We start from the raw sequence: 21,653 nt of genomic DNA on the forward strand, positions 1-21,653 counted from the left end.
GCCAATATTTCAAACACTTTACATTTTCAAGGATGATTTCAGCCACGCTTAGTAAAAGAAAAACCCTAATCCAAAAATCCAATAATAATCCAATATTTTTATTTATTTTTATACCCAACAGACATAACAGTAAAGCCAACAAAGTTATGTTTTTACCATTTTGTTCCCCAAGTGTAGCTTGAATCCTTAACTTTGGTTCAGTTTCACTTCACTGAAACACCTTGGATGGAGGCTAGCAAGGTTGTGAGAGGTGTTGTTTCCTAATTTATCCATTTTACAAACTATGAGCATGTAAAAATGTAACATCCTCCATTCACCCTCCGAGTAAAATGAACACGGAGGATTTTACTGTGTATGCGGCTAGCTGTCACATCACATATGACAGCTCAGAGTCCACAACCCTCAGCCATTGGATACAAGTTGTACCATTACGGTAAGGTGAAGTCATGCATGCTGTTGACCACACATCCCCCCGTGGCCTTTGTCTCTCTGGACAGTTCACACCCATTCAGTAGTTGTCTTTGGGAGCTCGCAAAGAAAAATATCTGTGCTCCGCATTCCGTCTCTTAACTTATTGTGTGGCTCGCTCCATGATATGCTCCGCGTCTCCAGCCTCGCTGGGAAGGTCCTCGACCGACTCTCTGGCCTGCGTGAGACCTTCATCCTCTTCTGCCACTCTGACCACCGTCTTCCCCCTGGCGTGGCCCTGCTCCAGCTTCTGGAAGGCCTGTGGCACCTGGGCGAATGGAAACTGGGCCTCCACCACCGGCAGAATCTGAGGTGGGCCAGGAGAAGCGTTATCATCATTGCTCCATCTTTAACCACTTGAACCCTCTATACTTGGTAAACTTGACCTAGCCTCGCGTGGCCAGACTGATAATTCGTCTGGTCCTCAGGCTAAACCTGACCCGAGTTGGCTCTGTACTTTGTCCTCTCTTTTGACTTTGCTAGCCGAGTCATTATCTCAAGGAACACCTGTATTCATATCCGTGCAAAATATCCTCTATAACTTGACAAAAAAAAAAGAAAATAAATGTTCAGGTGGGTGGCAAATCATCAGCCAATCAGGAGAAAGTACCCCAGTTTAAATGTTATAGTATGCCAGTTCTGTGATTTGATGTCTGCTAATTTCTTTGTCTCACCACTTCCAACTTGTTTAATCTATATTTTGGGTGTGTTCCTTACTGGATAAAATTGGTATCCCGACATGAAAACACATTTCCTGGAGACGCCTATTACTTATATTCTGAGTACAATAAGAATATAAGCAATTTAACTCTTATTTTAACAAATAAATATATCACTTTTACCCTACATTTAAACACAATATTTCATACACTAAGCTTGAAAATAAATCTTAAAGATTAAAAATGTGTTTCCTATAATGACATGCCCAAAATTAGGAAACAAAGATTTGTGCACAAATTAATGACGTACACTGTAAACTTTGTGTACAGTATAGTTGCATATTGCAGTAATATTGTGTGGTTGTCACAAATAGGCACACCCGGACTTGTCTCATGGCACACAAGTGTGCACACCGTTTGGGAACCACTGCTTTATAATATTGGGGGTAAGAATGTCCACAATCCTGCATTTTCTGCCAATGCCAAATCCTCCCCCTGCAAATCATTCACTGTTGCATTCATAGTGTTCAACCAAACAGAAAAAGAAAGGAAGGGAGGGGTTTAGAATGTGATGAGGCTGGACAATACTAAACTTCACCCCACACACACACACACACACACACACACACACACACACACACCCCCACACACACACACACACACACACACACACACACACACACACACACACACACACACACACATGTTATTCTTGTCAGCATCTCCTGTGATGCACAATGAATGGGGAGCACAGCAACATCATACTGCAGACCGTCCATACGTCTGAATGAGAACCAGAGATATGGAGTTAGTGTGCTTGTGTGTGTGTGTGTGTGTGTGTGTGTGTGTGTGGGAGGGTCATCAGTATGACTTCCCAAGCCAACCCCGGCCACCACACACACACACACACCGGTTCGAGCGTGCTGCTTGCTGTAAGCCCTGGGACAAAGGGTTTTGAGGTCCCGTGCGCTTAACGAATGGCTGCTCAGCACTGTTTGAAAACCCATTCATAGCCTGCCGGCGCCTGACTCATCGGGCCGGCAGACCAGCCACAACCAACCAGCGCAGCAGGGGGGAGGATCTGAATACAGGAGCAATGCACGGCATGCCCGGCACGCTCCCTCCCGCATTCAGTTTGCTGTGCAGTCGCCCATCGTTGCCATCGATTTTACATACTTGCACGCCTTGCACGACTGACTGGAAACTGGTGTGCAAATGACTACGTTTCACTTCTTCTCCCCTGTCAATCAGTGTTGGTTGGTCCGAGGCAAAGATGTTGGCAGGTACCCATGCTACAGTATGGGGCTGTCATGATTATGACATTTTACTTGACGATAAATTGCCACTCAAATTTGCGATTAACAATTTAATCGTGTGTGTCTTGGAACATTGGAACACTACTAAAACAGATACAATTTCTGTTTTTGTTGCACAGGGCAGATATGACATACATGACATACAAGATAATAACATACATGTATTACCTTATGCTTAAAGATAATAGAGGAAATGGCCGATCTACAATCTCAAAACGTGTCGCATTGCGACACGTTGAGCCTGCCGATCTGATATTTCCACTATTTTAGAATAAAATTGAAATGATATGATCATTTTTATCATGGAAATGATTGGGCAATTATGTAATAAACTAACAATTGTGAGAGGCCCATGTACAGTACATAAAAAGAGTTATACATAATATACAGTATGTACCTTTCCTGCTTCCACCAGCTGGCAGACCTGGTCCAGGGCAGGGCCATCAGGAGCATAGAATCCCCAGCGGTAAAAGGCTCCGTGTGACATAATGTTCTGAGAGGCAATCAGAGAGCAGAGGAGGAGACCATACTTAAGATGCAAGAATGATTATGTCACGTCACTTGAGAAACACAGCCAGGGGTGTCGCACCAAATTCTGGGCCCTGGGTACAAGAATTCACTAACATTTTGTGCTTTAACTATTGAAAAATTGCAGGTATACAAGCTCACAGCGCGGCCTTTGAATATTTCAAATCCTTCTAAGGTTTTTTTTTGAAAAACCTATGTTTCTATGTCAGAGGTGCTCAAACCTTTTCATGTGAAGGACCCCCAAAATGACATGTATTTAGCCACGGACCCCCCCCCCCCCCATTCAAGGGACCCCCCAGAAGCAAAATTTGAGTTGCAAATGTTTGCTTAAAAAATACATATATTCAAAGATTTGCACACATTTTCACAACTTATCAAAAATAGCAGAGCTACAAGCTTGCAGCACGGCACTCGGTGCCACGCTGTGAGCTTGTATATCTGCTATTTTTCAATAGCTAAAGTATAAAATCATTCCAGGCCCCTCTACCTTGGGCCCTAGTAACTCAGTCCCACTTCCCCCCCCCCCCCTTGTGACGCCCCTGAACACACCACAACAACAGGGCTATCATTGGATGGCTGCCATCGTTTGGGCATTGCTCTGTATGGATTTTCCACACTGCACCTTGAATTCTAATGTGATGGTGCAAGTTTCAGTGTAGTGGATACTGAAAATAACACCATATGTTGCTAGAACTTGTAGTAGTAACATTAGAATTAAATAAGAGGGTTTTTTTTCTCTCCCATTTACAGTAATCTACTGTAATGACCCCATATCACCCAAACATAAAACAATGTTTTGTCAAAGCACTGATACAATATTGGATAGGCCTATACAACAAATGAATTGCAAAAGGGTGGGGAAAATTAAAGAAAAAACAAACAAACATTTAACATAGACGCTACAGCTGTGCAAAGAATTAGAAAGACATTAAGAAGCCAGGTGACTATAGTTAGACATGCACATGTAGCCCGTTACAATACGTTTGTACACGTGTTCCGGGCATTCTGTGATAGATCTTCTAGGCGAACATTCAGCACAAATAGCCAATCTACATGCTCACATCTCTCAAGCCCATCAACATACTTACAACACGTCATTTTGCGATGCATTTTGAGCTTGTAGATCGACCGTTTATTAGATGTACAAAGTATACAGGGTTTTAGTGGTTAATACTATTTAATAATTCATGCTAATTATGAGCTCACTTTGCCACACCTATTATGCTTTTGTAACACTAGGGGCCAGTTTCCACTTTCCAAACAGAAAGAGCCTCTGTCTCTCTGCTTCTTTCAACAATGTTCTCAAATGATCCACCAGAGGGTGCAGTTAAGCTGTACTCCCCTACATTTGCAAAGCATTGCTGTCCAGTGTTGACTGCACTGGGTGTGACTGACTCATATGTCTGAGCTCCGCCAAACTGACCAGCCGACTGCTCCTGGGGGGGACAATGGGCCCCGGAGGCTTGGTGGGAAACACACAAACACTGGTATTTGCAGGGGGAGAGGGTGTCAGCCACAATCTGCCCAAATACTGCCGTTTCAGCAAATGACACGCACACACACACACACATCCACACACCCCCTAATGCCGCCAGCTCTGCCGTCAGCCATGCCTGCACAACCCAAGGATAACTTGACTCAGTCCCCAAAGCTAGCCCCACCCTGTTCCAAACTATTCATGCACTGAGTTCAGTCCAGACTCACTACACCTATTACACACGCGCTCCGCAAACAGAGCTGTTGGAATGAAAGGGAATTAAACAGGGAGCTTACAAACAAACAAACAAACAAACAAAGACAGATTTAGTCTTGAGGTTTCCTGCTAGGGATGGGACGATATGAACATTTCATATCACGATTATTGTGACAAAAGAAATCGCGATTTACGATAATCAAAATTAATTATCCTTTGGCGGAACATGATTTGCCAAAGAATAGCAGATCTACAAGCTCACAACGCGTTGAGAGCTTGTAGACCTGCTATTTTTTGGCTAAGACATTTGATTGAGAGTGAGAAAAAGACTGTATCAAGTAGGTATATTTTAAGTACCTTTTACCAATAGAGGGTTTAAATGGTACCGGATATGCAGCACGGCAAATAAAAGGTAAACTGATCCCAGTGCATGACGGAGGACGATATCACGATAAATTAAATCTCCACGATACGATTGTCGTGAGTGTTTTTTAACGACGATAAACGATAATACAGCTAATCGTCCCATCCCCATTTCCTGCACATTGACGTCAGGTTCATTACACCCTGCAGCGTATGCTACAGCCGATCAAGCGTAAACTCTCCTGAATAAAGAATCCATCACAAAAGCAGAGTCAGGTTCCTGCAAGCCTCTTTGTTGCCTGATCCCGCAAGGGAACGTCAGTCCATCTGATGTGGGAGCTGAATGCCTGCCTGGGAATTAATCAAAGCAAAACATCCACCAGCTGCAACAGGTGGACACCCATTTCACTGTGATGTCATTTCATGTTGTTGAGGTCATTGAACTTCGATGTGAGGTGTGGTACTCCTGCGTGATTCTTGACACCGACATTGTGTGGTGTTGATTGTTGATTACCAATTCCAAAATAGTGGACCCCAAAAAGAAAATCCTTTCCATTGGCACTGGCAGTTATTTCTGATTAATTGTTTAAAGATTCTATTCAATCCAACCTCTATTTCCTAAATATAGGTACTACACATTCTAAGACATCTGCCGATCTTCTAATCTACATGAATGCCAATAGGACAATCAAAAGTATCTAAAATACGAGATAATACGAGATTTTACAACTTGCTTGTTGTTTTCCCAAATTTCACTGAACTGTATTGCATTCCAAATCAAGGTGCTAATTAATATTTCATCTGGCAGGTGGTTAGACAAGTCAGTAAAAAAGGAAAAAAAAACTCTCTACCTACCTCTCACTTCACTTCATCGCTCCCCTGGCCCTGTGTGTTTTTGTGTGAGTAAATTGACTAAGTAACGCTCAAATGCTTGTTTACCTGTATGGCCTTGTTGTGTAGGGAGAACCCCGAGCGGATGGTTCCATCCAGCAGGCCCATGGCATCAGTGTTGTGGAGGAAGGGCGATACCAGGGTGACGTACTTGGCCCCTTCCCAGGACTTAAGCAGGCCCAGAGCCCACTGCTCCGTCTCTGCACCGCCCACGTTGTCGAGAATCACATCAAACCTGCAGAAGTGGCAAGCCTTATGAACGGGCGAGAATCGGGGAGGCAAAATCTGTTTCAGCTCCGCTAAGCATGGATGAATATAAAATGGAACATTCCCTGACGGGAGGATGGGAGTTACAAGATGGTGCACTGAATTCAGTATGACAAATCTCTTGTTTAATGTGCTAGTTCGGTTTGCGTCAGAGAGGAGGATATGGTTAAATGATTTTATTCTGAGGACTATGAGGAGAGTTCCCAATTGAGAAAGACGGGAGGGTGGAGAACAGGGGCACCTAGCATCCAGTCAGGTCTCCATGGTAACAACAGGAAATGAATCAGATGTTTACCTTGCTTTTTAGAGAAGGCAGAAAAAAGGGGGGGGGAAAAAACTCACACGCACACACACGCTTCCAAAAGCTATTCCAAAAGCTATTAGACACTCTTTCATAGGGCTGTCACAATTATGACATTTTACAAGATGATTAATTGTCACTCAAATAATTGCGATTAACGATTTAATGGTGTATTTGTCATTGAAAATTACATTTCTGTTTGGCTTGTAGGTTTTGAAGTTGCACATGGCAGTTATGACACAACCTAAATATACAAATAAATTACTGACATATTTGACAACTTTATACTTAAAAAAGAACATTGATAGTGGAAATATGCAACGCGTTGTGAGCTTGTATATCGGCTATTTCCACTACTTTTTGACAGTGTTTGAAATTACATCAACATTTCTCAATATGGAAACGATTATGCAAAATAATTGTGATTACCTCAAATGATTGCGATTAGACGATATGTAATAATTGTGACAGCCCTACTCATTCATTAGTTTGAACTTCCTCCACACTCCGTGGTCAAGACAAACAGTCGGGGGGCTATTTCTGGAAGAGAACATTCTCTGCTCCATTTCATTCACTCTTCCTAAGGATACCATTCTAGAAATGGACCCCACAAAACTATGGTTTAGTATGGTTTAGTGATGAGTCATCACTTTTCACAGTTTTGTAGGGTCCATTTTTAGCCCAAGGAATGTTTTTCGTGCAAAACAAATGCTTGCAATGGATTCAGAATCATGAAAACCCCCTAGATAGACCCCTCACATGCTATTTTTTTTTGGGGGGGGGGGGTCTTTTTTCCTTGTATAGTAAGTGAATTAAAGCCACCAGATCCCTTGGGAAAAGTGCTTGGATCCGTCATTTTTTGAATTCAGCGCACAAAAATAACCCTAGTTGCAAATGTTCACGCTTTCTGCCGGAAGTGAACAAATTAGCCTATTTTTGTTACATATTTCTCCCACTATTCCATCTGCTCGTTCCTCCAGCTTTCTCCCAAGCTCTGAAGGAAGCACGACATAATCACACATACCTCTCCATTGTCTCCAGCTGTGCAGCCAGGTCCCCTGCAGTGTAGTCCACCACCTCGTCGGCTCCCAGCCCTCTAACGAGTCCCTCCGCGTTGTGAGAGCAGGTTACAGTGACGTGGGCGCCCCAAGCCTTCAATAGCTGGCAGCGCGCACAGAGGTAAAGAAATACACAATGTCAATCTGTGGGCACAAGTTTTTGATTTTCAACACTTTTTTCTCCACAATGTAGTTGTTGTGCCAATTATTTCATCCCCACACATTCCTGTGTCGCTACTGCCAGTGAGGAGTGAGGACCCCCCACTGGGAGGACGTAGAGCCTCCGTCCTACTCTTCCCACTCCCTGCTGATACAGTAACACACTGGTTCCCTGTCTTTTTAGCTCCAGACCCAAAAGAAAATGTTGACGTCTCCCCAGGACCCAAAGAAGTGAAAATAACAAGCTCCAAACGCGTTGATAACCCTTGTAGATCGGCTATTTCAACAAATTTTCTTTGATATTAACTTTTAACACATAGGGTGCTCAGGATTATTCAAAATGTAATCAGCAGGTGCCCATGGCAACACGCCATTTTACCTACCTTTGAGGTCCTGGCAAAAAAGTAATCAGAGTAAACGTAATCCAAGTATGTCCTGTTTATTTTCACGATAATGTTTTCTTTCAGTCAGGACCGTTTTTAAACAATCACGGGCCACGGTGGTTTTATAACGTCCGGTAGAGAAGGCTGCGTTTTAAACATGAAGGTGATTTAAAAGTTGGATTAGGAGAAAACTGCATGTATGTGCAGCAGCGTTACAGGGAAGTGAATCAGGGAGACAGACTTCCCGGTCACGTGATCTCGCGCTGCAGCATTTCGGGAAATGTAGTGTTTTTTGTCACTGCGGTAGTCTGGTACAGTAGCTACAGTACAGTATAGTTTACTGTACAACGCGTCAACGGGCACACAGAGACATCAAAGAGTTTGGCGTGTTGACTAGGGCTGTCTTCGACACAGGATTTATGAAGTCGATTCGAGTCGCGGGGGTTAATCCGACGCGTCGACGAATCGTTTTATAGTCTACTTTGTGTAAAAAAAAAAAGAAAAAAAAAAGTGTTGCTTTAAACCACGTCAACATAATAGAATAATACATTAAGAGATGAATTGAATACACAGTGTTTTCGGTGATATCGGTGCGCGAGCACAAATGTTATCTGCATAGCAGTGTACAACCATAGAGTTATAACACACCGTTAAAACAAATAAAACATCTCCGCTGTTTCAACTCTGCCCCGTCTCTCTGCACTGTCTGCAGCGTGCAGTAGAGATGAGACATTCGCGAACGATTCCGCTCTCTTGAACGGCTCTTTTAAATGAACGATGGGATCCAGTCCGCAGTCGCGGGACACAGAGCACTGACAGAGTAATGAGTCAGTGTCGAGAACGGATTCATTTCAGAAACTGATCATAAACAGGTGGAGGCACAGCTCCCGCTTGAGCCAGCAGTGTGGACATGTCATGGACGCAAACACAGCGAAACACAATCATTCATCATGGATTACAACACTGGAACAATTCAGAAGCACTTTAATTAGAAAATGTAACTTGTAGCCTACACTTGTGTATGTTAATTTGACTTTAGAAGATTGTTTACTACTTCGTGGACGCGCGTTTGTGCAGTGGCAGGTTATTTAATATGGGATTTTGACAGCGTGCTTCCTCCTCTTAACTCATTCCCTGCCAGGCCCGATAGTCCCGAGATTATTCCAATGTCTTTCCCCGCCAGGCCCGATAGTCCCGAGAATTTTAAAAAAAATAATAAAAAAAAAAAAAAAAAATATCAAAAAAATCAAAAAAAAAAATTTTTCAAAAAAATTTTTTGACCCCAAAAAATGGAGTAGGCATGATAGCAATCGCGAAATTGCATGTTTAACCCCCATAGCAACCCCATCTTTCAAGCATGGCAGCCATTTTGGCAGCCATCTTTGTTAAACATAGTGGCTGTTATCTCATGAATGCCTGAATGGATTTCCATTCGGATTTTTTTGTTTGAAAGCTGTGAGCAATGTGGACACACGTGGTGCATTATCTAGGCATGGGTGTGCATGATCCGTGCACACCCAATTACATGGAAGTCTATGGAGACGAATGGCAGGTGGGAGTACGGAGGTATGTTAAAATGGCGGTCAATGTGTTAACGGAACACTGTCCCGGCTCTGAATGTTTTAACGAAGCGGCGGTTCTGAACCGTTCTGGCCGTTCCGTCTCACTTTTAACCCGACGCTGGTGCGAGACAATAAATAACTGTTCGCCAATTGCTACTTCTCATTGGAAGTACATGACACCACACCAGTCCAGCAGTGCACCGCAGTACTGGCAGTAGTAGGCTATAACTGGTGATATAAAAAAATATATATTTTCGCTTCGACTCAAACAATTGGCGTCGATTCCCGGGGCTTAAAACGACGCGTCGATTCGTCGATTTTTAGAAGACACCCCTAGTGTTGACACGTCGTGGACCTCTAATAAAAAAAGAAATGTTTTGAAAAAATAATAATTTAAAAAGGGAATATTAAATAAAGGGATATTTGGGGCGCCCGCTGGCCTAGTGGTCCAGGCACGTGCCACATGGGCTGTGGTGCCTGGCAGTGCGTCGCCGGTTCGGACCTTTGCTGCGTGTCAATCCCCTTCTCTCACACCCCGTTTCCTGTCTATATCTTCACTGTGTACTATCAATAAAGGCAGAAAAGGCCAAAGAAATATCTTTAAATAATAAATAAATAATTAAAACATTTAAAGGATATTTATTTACTTGTGACCCATAAAAATATGTCCGTGACTCACAAATGGGTCCCGACCCAGTGTTTGGGAAACTGCTTCCCTCCTCCGAACACAGGCCAATTCGTATAAACACTCGACAAAGGCGGATGCACCACGGTGGTTTCGAACCGACTCCGTGGTGGTGGACAGCTACTTAATGACTGCGGAGAGTGACCTTACCTGAATAGAAAATGTTCCCACACCTCCTGATCCTCCAGTGATCAAAACTCTGGAAGAAAAACAATGGGAAAAGAGTCAGTTACAGTACAGTAGTATGATGAATACAGTCAGATAGGCCAGGTTGCCAAATAGAAAGGAGACTATTAATAATATCCATCATAAACTGTACAACGCTATGTTTATTGTTTTTCCAACTCAATTTCAATTCATAAGATAATTGTTCTAGTTTAATCACTTTAAACCTGGTATTTTGGACCCGTCATTACTGTAAACAAATTATAATTGTAGAATGGTTATTTCCCACAGCCAGAGGCTATGGCTATTTGGGGGCCCTTGGCATGTTAACATTTGGGAACATACACCATACACCAATTACTTTGGAAATGAGGGTACTGCATCAAACTAAAGTAACCATGGCTGAAGCGATAGTTGCCTTTTGTTGGAGCAGCTGTCTCTGCAAAGGCCACCTGCATTGACGAGGGCAGACAAGGCTGTAGAGGCTACGTAGGGAATGGATGCTGCCTCCACGTGACTCAACGATTTCGGTTTGTGGGAGACCTGTAAACAGACGTGCATACACAAACACCAGACCAACATCAACATCCAAGCATAGTCAAAGTGAATACAATTATTTGTAACTCAGCGAGTATCCAAATGTAATCAAATGGTAACGCTCTCACAGGTTCAATGAACTCTGAGGATCTGTGTGTGACAAGAACGACATGTTCCTAGAAGCTGCCAAGTGAACGGAGCTTCCAACTGGCCAAGTGAAAGTGAACGAAGCGCCCAACGAGCCAGGGGGTTCAGAGGAAACACAGGGCAGTTTGTCTGCTGTCTGCCTAATTGCTGCCTCAGAGGCTCACGCAACCAGAATAACTTAATCCCAATTAATTAATGTACCGTAAACGGCTGCAGGATAACATAACAAACGGGGCATACCTTCTCCAAACCAGGCTTTTTACTGTTCATTCTGACACACTGTTCTGACAGTCATGCCCTTGTTGCTGCTTGTTCTAAAACTGAGAAAACATTTGGAATTTCATTCCATTCAAGGTTGAAAGGTCTGACAATAAACAAATGTCCTGCCGGATTTCGGACAGTTTATCAGTAGGAAAAAATAATAATAATACGATTTAAAATTACAGTAGTAGGATAAAAAAAAGGGAATTGCATTACTTTTTATTCTTGTCTTGTTGTAGCCAATTCAATTCACCATCACCATTCACCGTGTGTGTGTGTGTGTGTGTGTGTGTGTGTGTGTGTGTGTGTGTGTGTGTGTGTGTGTGTGTGTGTGTGTGTGTGTGTACAGAGAGAAAAGAGAGAGATTGATAGACAGACAGATTGTACCTCATACTCTGTAAGAGTCACAAACTCTGCCAGGCTTCCTTGTTTCCATGGAGACACAGCACCCCACACCTGAAACACACATTTGTCATTCAACAGGCTGTGCACCAGGTTATTTGGCTGCTAATAATAATAATATTATTATGTATTTATATAGCACATTTTAAAACATGAGTTACAAAGTGCTGAAAAGCAGTTGGAACATATATATATATATATATATATATATATATATATATATATATATATATATATATATATATATATATTTTGTTATGGTAAAATAAAGCATACAGGTTTAAAAAGCCTACGGAAATAACATAGTTAGCAAGAAATTTCAGTTCTGAAAAGCAGCAAAACACATTTTAGAAAATTAAAAGGAGACCAGAACTTTGGTCTCTGAGCAGACTTCAACAGATACAAACGCACACAACACAGTTATGGCAAATGAGGTGATCTTGGGGAAGATCTTGGTGATCTTCCTGAACAGATGTATTTTCAGAAGTGTTTAAACCCATTTAGGCCTGACCTAAGTTTTCTGAATTAAGTCAAATATTATTCAAAGATTACGAAAACAAATATGTTGCTAAATACTGTACAGTGTACATACTGTTCCCGGTCTGAATGGGTTAAAAGATGACAAGAGAATTTGCTTTTCTGATTGTCAAGGGTAGGCCATGGCGTGTCTTGGGGACCTCTAAGAGTGCCTCCTCAGAGTATCTCAGGCTTAGGGCCGATACTCCACTTTCAAACTACAATATGGCGTCATTCAGTGGTTCGGGGGGGGGGGGGGGCGGGTACCATCACTAATTCGGCTGTTCGGTGCTGCCGAGATTTTGTGACTCCCCGAACTGTACCGGTTAAAATAAAAACTTCTAGAAAAGTTTCTAAAAGTGGAGTATGCATTGGCCCAGTTACGGGGTGGATTATAGGGAGGCAGCACGTCCGTAATGTACAATGCTAACTCTTTGTTGTTTGGTGTTAAATAAGTAATAAAACTAGTAAGACGCCTCAGGGCGACAAGCGAGGTTGCGCCATGTCTTGGCCATCTGGCCAGTGATGTATATCGGACTAGTTACCCATATATGGAGACCCCTGGTACCCATATAGGAGATCCATGGAGATTTGCTGTGAGACCCCAAACATGCTTACTCAGTTATTCGTTATGTTGAATATCCTATGACGTGTATCACATCCCTTCTGATGAGTCTGAGTCACAGTGATGTCAGAGCATGATAGTTAACAATGTGATGTCAATATGGGCATTCCCAGATATGCGCTTAATATTGATCACATTGGGACAGAGATCTCCATATATGGGCACAAAACAGACAAGGACGTAATTAATTTGCAAGTGTGACTCAGCGATCTCCATATATGGGCATAAAAGGGACATCAAGCCAGAGCGTGATGTCAGAGCGGCAAGCCCATTCTGTTAAGAGTAGTTCCCCTGACATGATCACAGTGACGTCAGAGCGACAAACCCATAGAACCACAGTGTCAGGCGTGACAGACAGAGATGTACACACAGACAAGCTGTGACTGTTTTCATAGTATACTTGTGACCTATGGTAGCAATAAATAATGTCCGATAAACATTTTAGATTTGAAAGAAATTACTTGTTCACTTTGCTGCAACGTCAACATTTCCTTTTTGGTGAAATACTGTACATTTGTTTTAAGTACTGCAGGGCGGATCCAAAAAGAGGACAGGCCAGGCCCTTACCTCATCTCCTGGAGTGAAATGGGTCACTCCGGAGCCACAGTCCACCACCACGCCAGAGACATCACGGCCCAGTATCAGAGGAAACTCACTGTCATTCCGCATCAACAACACTGGATCCCGCCTGAGGTTCAGCAGAGTAGCCCCATACCCACCTAAAATCAAAGCAACAAATTGTGTTTAAAATGTAACAGTGGTCTGGGTTAGCCACAAGATAGCACTTATTTGTTTGGATGTATGGGCACTGTATGGTTGGTGTTGCAACTCTAGATTTAAGATATTGAAAAGAAATCTAGAGTTGCAAGTTGCGGCTATTATATCCGAGTCACCTTGCCATAGGCACTCAGATATGGAGCCAGATCAGTCTCAATAATCATGAATGTGTGTCTCCAGTTTTGTAATTTGTGTGCCCACATTTTGAACTCACATGCCCAGATTTGAAACTCACAAGGTCAGATTCTTGTGTGTTTTGTATCTGTGATTTGTATCTGTGTTTTGTATTTGTGATTTGTATCTGTGATTTGTATCTGTGATTTGTATCTGTGATTTGTATCTGTGATTTGTATCTGTGATTTGTATCTGTGATTTGTATCTGGGATTTGTGTCTGTGTTTTGTGTCTGTGTTTTGTGTCTGTGTTTTGTATCTGTGATTTGCAGTGGCGATGCGTGCCCCAAGGGACCGGACCTTCGGGGACGCACCGCCGCCCCCCCCCGGTTAACAATGAACAGCAGACTGTGTACAAGGCAAGCACGCTGGGTAGGCTAAACCTAATTAGCACTACACACATACTCCAAACCAAGACTTCCAAACCAATGCCAATATAAGGATTAAATAGATGTGCGCTGACAGAGCCACACAAGACACAACCAGCGCAACCAATCGAAACGTCCATTTAACATAGCGCGCTTTACAAAGCAAAACGCACTGTCCACCATCATGTAACAACACCAGTTATCAATGCAAAGAAAGACCACGTCAAGAAAGACCCACATTAAATAGACAAAAACAGGCCTAAGTGTATCAGTCTGTCTTTCAATGTTATATGAGATACATAACGTGGTTTCTGTGTAAATAAGCTGTAAAGTTTACTAGGATCTCCTTTTAGTTGACCAGTGATTTGTACTGTCATGAGACTGTACCTTTTCCAATTGCAAACATCTAATACATTCTTCAATCAATCAATGGAAATTAAATGCACAGCGGCATATCCAGCAATATAAATTAATTCAGTTTCTCTCACCAATGAAGTTGTTCACTTGAAGAAAAGAAAAACATCCTCCTGTCCGTTTGGGTGAATTTCTCAATGATGGGTTCATAAAGCGTATCATTCCTTTTAAGTTCTGTCCATCTTTTCATAAAACAGTCTTCTTGAAAAAGGCACTGATAATAATACATCCACAACGTTCACTCCAGTCCAGCTGCAGCCATGTCCCTTCTGTTTACTTTACAAGTTTCACGTGTTGTGGATAGTGAGTGTGAAGCATGCTTGTTGTTCCACTCCAAGTCCCGGAAAAGCCGTGTTATGATTGGCCAGTAGTCACTTGACTCATTTTGATTGGTGGTTGAGTCGTGGGTCTTCCGTATACCCTTGACAACTGAAGACGACGCCCATTGACTACAGCTTGAAATATGATTGGTTGGTCAAACTGACATTCCACACCGAGGCTTGCATACGCTTGTATGTGACTGAAATGGCCGAGGGACTTCTGGAATACTTACGTATGAGGCTATTCTGCCCAGTGACTCAGTAGAAACAATCTCTGATTGGCTGTTATTTTCCCCAGCACAAAAACACTCCCAATGCACAGAACTCGGGGCAGAAACAACTACAATGAGTATGGCGAGCGAAACAGTGCAGTTTAACAGAAAAAAAATAAAAGTAATTAAAAAAGTTATTATTAAAAATATTTGTTTCTTTCTTCTGAGGATCCCTGGGGCTTCTCTGAATACCTTGAAGGTCCTGAAAATTCGCCACTGGTGATTTGTATCTGTGTTTTGTATCTGTGTTTTGTATCTGTGTTTTGTATTTGTGTTTTGTATTTGTGATTTGTATCTGTGATTTGTATCTGTGATTTGTATTATTATTTGTTATTTGCATCTCTGATTTTTATCTGTGATTCAAATCCACAAAATACAAACACAAAACACAGTTACAAAACACAGATACAAAACAACAGATACAAATCACAGATACAAATCACAAATACAAAACACAAACACAAAACACAAATCACGGATACAAATCTTTTTGAGACTCTTCTGACTGTGGGCGTAGACAAACGTCATCATTGGCTGAGGAACCCAATTCCTCAGCCAATCACACCTTTTGCCTCCTCCCATTGGCATGGTTGCCATGTTTGCTAAAAGTAAGTTATCTGGACTTTCTTATCTATAAGTTCAGCTATACATGAATATATCCATACCATATCTTGTCTTACACAATCAGTCAATGGTGAATGGACTAATTGCGACCGTCAGGTCGCAGTTACTATCAAAACCTCGACCAGGTGTCCGTCTGTCAGTCTGTCAGTCAGTCCGTCAGTCTGTCACACGTCACACTTTTGCCCTGCTCATATCTCCGCAAACGTTGCACCGATCCATGCCAAATTTTGCACACACTCCTTGCCTGCCAAACCACAACCTCAATTATCACATGGCCCTCTTTTAGCGCCACTATGAGGCCGATTCCTGCAGAACCCATATTTTGGACACTGCGCCTACAATTTTTGCCCTAAAATCACGCAAGTCGGTACACAGTATGTCTACACTCATCTCATCAACATGGATCTGTCCCATTTAGCGCCACCTTCAGGCCGATTTTTTAAAACACATTTTTGGACACTACTCCTACAGATTTTGCCCTAAAATCACACAAATCGCTACACAGTATGTCTACACTCATGTCATCAACATGGATCTGTCCCATATAGCGCCACCATCAGGCCGATTTTTTCAAACACATTTTTGGACACTACTCCTACAGATTTTGCCCTAAAATCACGCAAATCGCTACACAGTATGTCTACACTCATATCATCAACATGGATCTGTCCCATATAGCGCCACCATCAGGCCGATTTTTTCAAACACATTTTTGGACACTGCTCCTACAAACTTTGCCCTAAAATCACACAAATTGGTACACACTTGCTCTACACTCATGTCATCAACATGGATCTGTCCCATTTAGCGCCACCTTCAGGACGATTTTTTAAAACACATTTTTGGACACTGCTCCTACACATTTTGCCCTAAAATCACGCAAATCGCTACACAGTATGTCTACACTCATATCATCAACATGGATCTGTCCCATATAGCGCCACCATCTGGCCGATTTTTTCAAACACATTTTTGGACACTACTCCTACAGATTTTGCCCTAAAATCACGCAAATCGCTACACAGTATGTCTACACTCATGTCATCAACATGGATCCGTCCCATATAGCGCCACCATCAGGCCGATTTTTTCAAACACATTTTTGGACACTGCTCCTACACATTTTGCCCTAAAATCACACAAATCACTACGCACTTGCTCTAAACTCATGTTATCAACATGGATCTGTCCCATTTAGCGCCACCTTCAGGCCGATTTTTTCAAACACATTTTTGGACACTGCTCCTACAGATTTTGCCCTAAAATCACGCAAATCGCTACACAGTATGTCTACACTAATGTCATCAACATGGATCTGTCCCATATAGCGCCACCATCAGGCCGATTTTTTCAAACACATTTTTGGACACTGCTCCTACAAATTTTGCCCTGAAATCGCACAAATCGGTACACACTTGCTCTAAACTCATGTCATCAACATGGATCTGCCCCATTTAGCGCCACCTTTAGGCCGATTTTTTAAAACACATTTTTGGACACTACTCCTACAGATTTTGCCCTAAAAATCACGCAAATCGCTACACGTCTACACTCATGTCATCAACATGGATCTGTCCCATATAGCGCCACCATCTGGCCGTTTTTTTCAAACACATTTTTGGACACTTTTTGGGTAAAGTGGTGATACAATTGGAACGATACAGAGAAGATTAGCATTGTGCCTTCATTATGCTAATCTTCTCTGTATCGTTCCAATTTTAGCCCAAAGACAGTGCCCCGTTGCCAACAAAGGGCATTTTGATAGTGCATTTGAAACGGCATGGAATTACAGACAGACAGAACATGACATTTAAATATCCGAGTGGTTGTTTTAAGGCTAAAACCTGTATAAAACCGTATTATGGACCAATATTTATATAAGATATATATTTTGAAAAACATGGTGGGGCCCCTTGAAAAACAAATCAAATAATGAATACTGTATAGCCACTATCATTGCTGCCACCGAAACGGGAGTGCAGCAGCGGCCCATAAGAGTTATCTGCATAGAGCCTCTACAACGTCTGTGTGCATATGTATTTAGTACATAAAAATAATGTACCAGTAAGACTCCCTAATCGGAAAATAAGCGACCGTCAGGTCGCAGCGTGATTTTAGGCCAAAATGTGTAGGAGCTCAGTGTCCAAAAATGTGTTTGAAAAAAAACGGCCTGATAGTGGCACTATATGGGACAGATCCATGTTGATGAGATGAGTGTAGACATACTGTGTACCGATTTGCATGATTTTAGGGCAAAATCTGTAGGAGCAGTGTCCAAAAATGTGTTTGAAAAAAACGGCCAGATGGTGGCGCTATATGGGACAGATCCATGTTGATGATATGAGTGTAGATATACTGTGTAGCGATTTGCATGATTTTAGGGCAAAATCTGTAGGAGTAGTGTCCAAAAATGTGTTTGAAAAAATCGGCCTGAAGGTGGCGCTAAATGGGACAGATCCATGTTGATGACATGAGTTTAGAGCAAGTGTGTAGTGATTTGTGTGATTTTAGGGCAAAATGTGTAGGAGCAGTGTCCAAAAATGTGTTTTAAAAAATCGTCCTGAAGGTGGCGCTAAATGGGACAGATCCATGTTGATGACATGAGTGTAGAGCAAGTGTATACCGATTTGTGTGATTTTAGGGCAAAATTTGTAGGAGCAGTGTCCAAAAATGTGTTTTAAAAAATCGTCCTGAAGGTGGCGCTAAATGGGACAGATCCATGTTGATGACGTGAGTGTAGAGCAAGTGTGTACCGATTTGTGTGATTTTAGGGCAAAATTTGTAGGAGCAGTGTCCAAAAATGTGTTTGAAAAAATCGGCCTGATGGTGGCGCTATATGGGACAGATCCATGTTGATGACATGAGTGTAGACATACTGTGTAGCGATTTGCGTGATTTTATGGCAAAATCTGTAGGAGTAGTGTCCAAAAATGTGTTTTAAAAAATCGTCCTGAAGGTGGCGCTAAATGGGACAGATCCATGTTGATGACGTGAGTGTAGAGCAAGTGTGTACCGATTTGTGTGATTTTAGGGCAAAATTTGTAGGAGCAGTGTCCAAAAATGTGTTTGAAAAAATCGGCCTGATGGTGGCGCTATATGGGACAGATCCATGTTGATGACATGAGTGTAGACATACTGTGTAGCGATTTGCGTGATTTTAGGGCAAAATCTGTAGGAGTAGTGTCCAAAAATAAGTTAAAAAAAATCGGCCTGAAGGTGGCGCTAAATGGGACAGATCCATGTTGATGAGATGAGTGTAGACATACTGTGTACCGACTTGCGTGATTTTAGGGCAAAAATTGTAGGCACAGTGTCCAAAATATGGGTTCTGCAGGAATCGGCCTCATAGTGGCGCTAAAAGAGGGCCATGTGATAATTGAGGTTGTGGTTTGGCAGGCAAGGAGTGTGTGCAAAATTTGGCATGGATCGGTGCAACGTTTGCGGAGATATGAGCAGGGCAAAAGTGTGACGTGTGACTGACTGACTGACAGACTGACAGACTGACAGACGGACACCTGGTCGAGGTTTTGATAGTAACTGCGACCTGACGGTCGCAATTAGTCCATTCACCATTGACTGATTGTGTAAGACAAGATATGGTATGGATATATTCATGTATAGCTGAACTTATAGATAAGAAAGTCCAGATAACTTACTTTTAGCAAACATGGCAACCATGCCAATGGGAGGAGGCAAAAGGTGTGATTGGCTGAGGAATTGGGTTCCTCAGCCAATGATGACGTTTGTCTACGCCCACAGTCAGAAGAGTCTCAAAAAGATTTGTATCCGTGATTTGTGTTTTGTGTTTGTGTTTTGTATTTGTATCTGTGATTTCTATCTGTGTTTTGTATCTGTGTTTTGTATCTGTGTTTTGTGTTTGTATTTTGTGGATTTGAATCACAGATAAAAATCAGAGATGCAAATAACAAATAATAATACAAATCACAGATACAAATCACAGATACAAATCACAAATACAAAACACAAATACAAAACACAGATACAAAACACAGATACAAAACACAGATACAAATCACAGATACAAAACACAAACACAAAACACAGACACAAAACACAGATACAAATCACAGATACAAATCCCAGATACAAATCCCAGATACAAATCACAGATACAAATCACAGATACAAAATCACAGATACAAATCACAAATACAAAACACAAACACAAAACACACACGAATCTGACATTGTGGGTTTCAAATCTGGGCATGTGAGTTCAAAATGTGGGCACACAAATTACAAAACTGGAGACACACATTCATGATTATTGAGACTGATCTGGCTCCATACTCAGAACACACCAGTTGACTGGTTCAACATTTGACCTTTGTCACAACTTCAATAGTTCCTTTTAATAGTTCCTCTTATTGTTACAGTTTTTACAATTGATACAATTCGTTTGCACTTTTTTTTTGCAATTAGTATAGTCCTAGTGTACAAAATGAACCAACCCTGACCAGTGAACACCATATGTGTTGATACTAAACATTCAACATTAAAGCATGCATGCATAACTTGGTACAGTATCTGCCACACACTTACCCCTCATAGATATGTCGATGGGATTAAGGCTAGCAGCATGGACCTTGATCAACACATCACTGTCAGTGACAGTGGGGATCGTGGCTTCGTCTGTGAACCTCAAGACGGCATTGGTACCATAGTCGTCAATAACCCAGGCTGGCATGCAGTCCTGCTGTCTTGGAGAAGACCTGCAGAAATGTCTTCTGCCGTGCACACTGCATCTTGTTGTTGCACGGGCTGCTAATGTTTTGGTCGAGCTTACTGCTGTCCTGTAGGAAGGACACAAGAGCCTGATCGATGTCAACAGCCTGACAGACCCCATTTAAACACTATACTTTTGGTCTGGTCGATAAAGTGATGTTGTAATGCCTAACGTACACACACAGACATTTGGAAAGCAGACAGGACACTAGCCAGCTTAGCGAGCTATCCAGCTAATGTTAGCATGTCAAGGTTGGCTGCTCTGGATGTTATGCAAGTCAAGATAGGACATTACAGATATGCATGGCAAGCGCAAATATGATGTATGTAGAGCCGCTAAATTAGGCTAAAGCCTCCTCCCTATCCGTCACACAAACAAACGAGTGCCATTAATTAGCAATTAGCATGATACTCTTGTCAATAAATCCATACAGCCTGATACTAGCCGTGTGTACACTTTGACCTCACCGCAGCAGCCAATAGGAGTGCTCGGGCTCGACTCTTTTACCCAATAGGACAGCAAAACAAAACATGCACTCTTCAAAGAAGAGGCACGCCGTCGCCGTGCAGCCAGTCATCCAATGGACCAAGGTTTGTTTGCTTCAACAAAATAAATAAATAGTATTTCATAATTGTTTGTTTTTAAAGAGATATTGTTAGGAGTGCAACAATTAATATTCAATACAATAACCAATTAATAATCTATTATGCCATTATAGGCACTTTTTTTAAATAGCAGATCTACTCATTATGCATCCAAACACTGTGTGTTGTGAGCTTGTAGGCTTACATGGGCTATTTTGAGCGGTGCCTCAGGGCTCCAATGTTTGACCGAGTGTGTATCTCTATGGCCCAATAGGCTGCCGCTATATGCCTATGCACAGAGGCCATTTTGGAGGGAAGTTGGGTCTCTTCCCAGTTCCCACTTCCTTCAAAGGTGTTACCAATGATACTAAATAAGGCTAAAGCCCCTA

The 21,653-nt window shown here is 42.1% G+C and overlaps 1 protein-coding gene across 1 annotated transcript; it reads right to left on the reverse strand.

Annotated features, from left to right (window-relative positions):
• Positions 1-93: 93 nt before the first annotated feature.
• LOC308301315 (reticulon-4-interacting protein 1 homolog, mitochondrial-like) lies at positions 94-21,123 on the reverse strand. Its single transcript, XM_080745257.1, has 9 exons — positions 20,497-21,123; positions 13,554-13,705; positions 11,831-11,899; positions 10,917-11,041; positions 10,484-10,532; positions 7,511-7,647; positions 5,967-6,153; positions 2,841-2,936; positions 94-775 (listed from the first exon to the last, which is right to left on the reverse strand). The coding sequence occupies exons 1-9, from the start codon at positions 20,798-20,800 to the stop codon at positions 572-574; spliced, it is 1,323 nt and encodes a 440-aa protein (XP_080601383.1). The 5' UTR covers positions 20,801-21,123; the 3' UTR covers positions 94-571.
• Positions 21,124-21,653: the final 530 nt, after the last annotated feature.

This window comes from Nannobrachium achirus (assembly GCF_963921795.1).
Source record: "Nannobrachium achirus genome assembly, chromosome: 16".
Classification (NCBI taxonomy): Eukaryota; Metazoa; Chordata; class Actinopteri; order Myctophiformes; family Myctophidae; genus Nannobrachium; species Nannobrachium achirus.